This window comes from Lycorma delicatula, chromosome 3 (genome assembly GCF_047948215.1).
Source record: "Lycorma delicatula isolate Av1 chromosome 3, ASM4794821v1, whole genome shotgun sequence".
Classification (NCBI taxonomy): domain Eukaryota; kingdom Metazoa; phylum Arthropoda; class Insecta; order Hemiptera; family Fulgoridae; genus Lycorma; species Lycorma delicatula.
The window spans coordinates 220618471-220624470 of record NC_134457.1 but is presented as its reverse complement, the minus strand read 5'-3'; the positions used below and the strand labels follow the sequence as shown (position 1 = coordinate 220624470).

General features: G+C 27.1%; 1 protein-coding gene across 2 annotated transcripts; it reads left to right on the top strand.

The window, feature by feature from the left end:
* Nucleotides 1–495: 495 nt before the first annotated feature.
* LOC142321098 (uncharacterized) lies at nucleotides 496–4479 on the top strand. 2 transcript variants are annotated; one of them, XR_012755580.1, is made up of 3 exons: nucleotides 496–1126; nucleotides 2683–2801; nucleotides 4104–4479. XR_012755580.1 is itself a non-coding variant. In XM_075359095.1 (2 exons), exons 1-2 carry the CDS (start codon nucleotides 588–590, stop codon nucleotides 4219–4221), a joined length of 240 nt encoding a protein of 79 aa, XP_075215210.1. In that variant the 5' UTR covers nucleotides 496–587; the 3' UTR covers nucleotides 4222–4479. The 2 variants fall into 2 exon arrangements, 1 of the variants encoding a protein (XP_075215210.1); XM_075359095.1 differs by lacking the exon at nucleotides 2683–2801 and having other exon boundaries at nucleotides 496–709.
* Nucleotides 4480–6000: the final 1521 nt, after the last annotated feature.

Below are 6000 nucleotides of genomic sequence, written 5' to 3'. Positions count from 1 at the left end.
TTTTTTAGTTTATATATATTGATTTATTAATAATTATTAACCTTTGATTGTAAAAAAAATTAAAATAAATAATTCAATAATAACAATAAAAAAAAATTATGAAAAGATATCACAAGTTATTAATAAAATAAAATGTTATATACTTTTCATTTAAAAAAAAAAATGTTTATATATAATTTAATAGGCGAACAAGGAAGTCATGTGGTATCCAAACAGATTTTTTGTTCTAAAATGTAGTTTAAAATTTCCTCTTTCCAATGCCGTTTGAATCGCTTATCTCTGTTGTATATAAAAATATGTATGATTTTTTTTGTCGACACAAGTTTTTGATTTTATATCAAAATGTTGACTTTCGCTGTATGTTTCCTTTTACTGTATTATTTTTCATCTTGATTATTTTTATGATTTGCTACTGTATTTTTTTTTAAATTATCAACATTGTTTCTCATTATTTTGTAACATAACCTTATTGACTTGAGTGTAACATTCCGTTGGTGTAATTTTGTTTATTTGTTGTTAAGTGTTCAGTTGTGGATATTATTTGTTATCGTTGTTTATAGTGTAAATAGTTGTATTTTTAGCCCGATATGCGTAGATTGAAACTTGGTTTAAAAAAACGAAAAGGTGGATGTAATTACAAGATTCCAACAACCCAAAATATTTCTCCTGTTGTGTCTTTAGCAAAGACTAAAATTTTGACGTCAAGGGAGTATGTCTGGGATGCTGAAAGAAGGCATATTTTTAAAAAGAAATTAAGTTTTTTTTCAAGGATTTATCTGATAGTATGTAGATGGAAAAATGTTTTATCTTACAAAACCCAAAATGTCAGTGAAAGTTTGAATAATACGATTTGATTAATTTTTACGATACACAAATTAATTTTTGTTAGTATTAAAACTCTTCATTTTGGAATATACCATGCTATTTGTAAGTTTATTGACTGAAATATAGTAAAATTTTTGGCTTTAGAAGAAATGAAGTTAGATCCAGGCAGATACACAGTTGATGCAATGAAAAAACTAGATTAGCGAGTGAAATGTAATGAATGAGACATCCAACCAGACAAAAAAGAGTAGACAGAAGGAATCTGAGCAGAAGAAAATGAGAGATTAGTTGTGAACAGCAGGTATGTTTTCTGTTTATAAATTTTTTTAGATGCAGTTTTTACAATTTAGGTACACTTTTCTCAGCTACTATAAAAGAAACTTCAAATTTTTTGTGAATGTACAACTCACTTTGCTCTTTCAACTGAATGTATAGTGTTTAAAAATTTTAAATATTTTTTGAGGGAAAAAATGAAACATAAAAAAGACTTACTTTTTTTTTAATTATTAAAATTCTATTTTTACACCAAATGAAAAGTTGTACGTTCAGAATTTGTAAAACATAACGTTTAAAATGAAAAAAAAAAGAAAAGGTTATATACCTTATTTGGTTCAAGAGGTTAGAATATACCAATGTTAACATTGTGTTGGATAGGGATCCATGGTGTCCTTAAAGAAAGAATAAAATAATAAATATTTTATTTATATGAGTCTATACAAAACTTTTTTGTATTAAAAAACTTGAAATTTAAAAAAAAAGCCATAAAAGTGTCATAACTTTCCCAGAGAAGTTACTTAACTCATGATGACCATATGTCCCTGCTCCATTGATCCTTTATAACCAGAATTAAATGGCCAATATTCAGAAATCATCATAGAACATTTTTTAGCAGTCAGTTTATCCAGTCAGGAGATATCAACCAAAACAATTACCAGTAAAAAAAGTAAAAAAATTGTCTTATTGTCCCTCACCCTTGAATGAAATCGGGTAAATACATAACAAAGTGACATAAAGTAAAAGAATCATCCAATTATTTCAAGAATATGAATTTGAGTCCATAAATGACAAGAAAGAAAAAAGGTTTCTTCTATATCTTTATCAGAGTTCCAATCAGACCAACACCATCTGAAAATATCTAAGATATATTTTCCTTATTTTTCTGTTTAGCCTCTTGAACCACCGTATGGTATTAATTAAGAGGATGATATGTATGAATGAAATGAATTGTTGTCTTGTACAAATGAAGTGTATTCTGAGGTGAATACATTCCTGAGATGCCAACTACCAATTTAATTGAAAACCCAACTACCAAACAGCACGAGTATCCATGATTTAGTATACAAATCTGTATAATAGTAAAACAGAGACAGCCTTTAAAGTGTTTGTAGAAATAAAATAAAATTCTTGATTTTTGACTGCAGTAGAGAAGAATGATGCTTTGTCTTTTGATTGCCGTCCTGTCACTACTGGTTAAACTGCTGGAATTTTTAATTTTTTAGTTGCAGCATTTGGGCAATTTTATGACCGGTCAGTGTAAAATCATTTATTATTTACATTTATCATTAGAGTGTTTACTTCATAATGCGGTTTCTCCATCAATGGTTTCTTACTGCCCTCTTTTCTTTAACCTTAATCTTGTAGGCAAATATCGCTTGTAAATTTAAGAATTGTATATTTTATACAGTAGTTACGCAAGCCTAATGGTTAAAGCACCTGTTGATTGTTGAAAGGCTTTCTAAAATATATCACTATTACTTTCCTTTGATATTTGATGTATGTATAAACATTTTTTTTTCATATTTATAAATATGTTTTATAAAATAATAAAATATTTTTATATTTTGTATTGTATTTCAGACAGTTAGAAGAAGATTTTGAAATTGAATTACGCCATGATGTTTCTGAGTTATTGGAAGTTTTCTTCAGATCATTTTATATAGAGCGTTCAAAACAATCATGGAGATTATTCACTGCTGGTAAGTTTTAATATATCTGTAGCGTATGATTATTTATTTGCAAATCACAATGCCTATGTGTTTGTTTCTAATTATTGATCGGATTCTAATAAAAAATTTATGAACCGCCAGGCAAATCTGAATAATACTTTTACCATTGTATTAACTGCATTGAGAAAGATCCCAGGCGTAGATTTATCCAGAGAGGAGGACATGATATCTCGATGAACCAGGAGGGACCCTGATAGGAGCGCAGCTCTAAGTTGCATACAAAGGGAGGACTAGCCTACAGCCATATCACTTAGGGTCGACCGAGGCAATGTCTGCAAGGCACCACATAGCCCCTAAGCAGTTAAAAATGATACACAAAAAAAGTTCCAGTATTGAGGTCTTAAATCAATTTTGAACTTGTTTTATTTTACAGCTTTATAACTTTTTACATAGTAACAGCATCTCTTAGTTGACATGAATGATTATAAAATAAAATAAAAAGTTTCAAAATTTGCTTAGATTTATTGTGAAAGGGTCTGTCTCTATAATGAATTCAGGTCTTTTATAAAGACCTTTTATTTTAATTAACGATTAAATTTTTCCTGTTATTATTTACTTCCAGAAATAATAGAAAAAAGTAATATATAGAAAATTTTTATTGATGTAAGTAATTTAAAAATTGAAATATTTATATAGCGCTTCAAAAATTTTATGTGGAGAAAGAAATTTTACTTTTATGGTCTTTAGGTGAAATAGATTAAATGTATATTATGTGGATAATTGAATGTAATTGACCGTTTTCATTGCATCCTTATTTATTACTCTTCAGTTTACATGATGTTGCACTTGAGATGATCAAAGTGTAGTAGAATATCAAATTATATGGAAGTAGATTTCTGTCTTACCTAAATCCTAAAGGTATAATAATACCTTTTATGTTTTATTTAGATTTGACTAATGTTACTTGAAAATGTTTTTTTGCTGAATTTTAATTGAGCAGTACACTATATCTATTTAGTGTTTACTGAAGTTTGTCTTGTCTAGATGAAAGTAAATCTCTCCTGTACAATTCTGTTAATCAAAACCAAACAAAAACATGTTGTCTAGTAATATTGCTCAAAACTATAATAAGTTTTCAATAATTTAGAATCTTCTTCACATTACTAAATCTACAATTTTGAATTTTAATGCAAGAGTATGGGTTTAAAAAATGTTTTAAATGTTCTAGCTAATTAAATGCAAATTGCTATTTTGTATTTTGTAAGGTATAATTACACCGTATTTTGTTTATTAATGTTTTAAAATGTTTGTTTTCATTAATTTTTTTTTTAGAGCCATTTATAAGAAAGCTGATATTTATCTTTTGGATGATCCACTGTCTGCAGTTGATTCTCATGTTGGTAAACATCTGTTTGAAGATTGTATTGTAGGCAAGCATCAAGACAATTAAAATTTCTTTGTACCATATCTCAAGTATAAGATAAATACTGAGTGATCAATCTAAACATTTTTTATATTTAAAATTAAAGAATTCCAATTTCTTTAATATTTGATATTTTTAAATTATGTTGGCTTAAATTGCATTGCTGATGAGATGTGTAGGCCTGTTCAGTATATGACAAGATTCAGTTCAGTATGTGTATAAAAAAATGATGCAGTTTACATTGTTAATCTAATGTTTATTTCCTTTTCAATTAAAATAAATTTCACCGACAGTTTTAACTATTATACAGATTTAATGAGTATGTGAAATAAATTAATTAATTGTTATGTGAATTAATGTTAATGAGTTGTTTATGTGATTGAGTAAAAATCTATCATAAATGTTTAAAAAGTAATGAATAGATTACCTATTACAAAAAAAAAAAAAAAAATAGGTATCTGCTTACCTATTTGATTTGAGTGTTATTTTTTGCCCTTCCTAGCATTGTTGCTATGGAGGGCAGAAAATAACACTCAAGTCAGTTATGAGAATCCTAGTGGAAATATGATATTCTGAAAAAATTCTGCTTACTTATATTTTTTGAAATCTCTTTTTTACTTACGAAAATAGTGCGGTATTGTTTTATAAATTACATTTTACCCCAATGACTATTCAGATGTTCATTGGAATAAAGTAATGAAAGAAATGGTTTAGGTTGAGTTCCTTCATTTTATTTTTGTTATTACGCACACATCTTAAAAATACCAAAAAATCAGAATAAGATGAAACAATTTTATTAATATTTATTTTTGTTGTGTATGTTCGTGTGTCATTAAAGTTATAAAATTATAAAAACATTATGATTTTGCCCTCTGATTGTTCATGCAATTAACCATTAACCTGAATTAGATTTAAACTTAAGAGAAAATTGGAGATCTGACATTACTTTACCTTTACTTCTGTCTTTATATTTCTAGAAGTTTTAATAATCAAATATGCTATAATAAAGGTGTTGAATAATTTCTGCCTTGCTGAATTACCTCAGTTAGGTTTAATTATTCAGAATATGTTTAATTATTCCCTGGTTCAATTGCATAAAGGAAAAGCCTTGAGTCAATTATCAATATAATTATATTTATTGTAATTCACATTAATGATGAATTATAACAAACACAGTATGAGTCTTTGAACGATGGACAGAGACTTCCTGATTCTAATGCGGTGCCGGCTTATATAACTTATAGGTGATTTAACTTAACTTATAACTTCTTGGTCGTGAATTTATTAGTGTTGTGTTTGTGCATTTTTCTCTGTGTTCGTGGACCTAATACCGACAGGTATGAAAATTTTTATTAATGTGCATTGCTGGTATCTTTTATCTGGAATAAAACTGTATTTTACACTAAATTTTATGATTATTTATCACTTAACTATTTGTTTTAATTTAACGTCTGCAGGAATGAAATTAATTTTAGAATGGATTGTGATTAAGTAAAAGATTACATATTATTATTTTTTTTTAATATTATTTCTATACTAGTTTTACTTCCCATTACCTACCAAGGAACTTCACTTTCTACTGCTAAAGTAATATAATCAGTCATTAAGAATGAATGTTTAAGAGTTATTTGTATCGGTTAAATTTTAATCTAGTTTCCTGTTAGATAGCATTACAGTTATTTTAATTGTTTTATATTTTACTGAATCCAAAATCTACATCAGAATGTAAAAATGATAAATCACAATGTATGGGATAGAGGTGCTTAAAACATTATTAAGTAAAAGAAAATAGCTTTTGACAGGAAT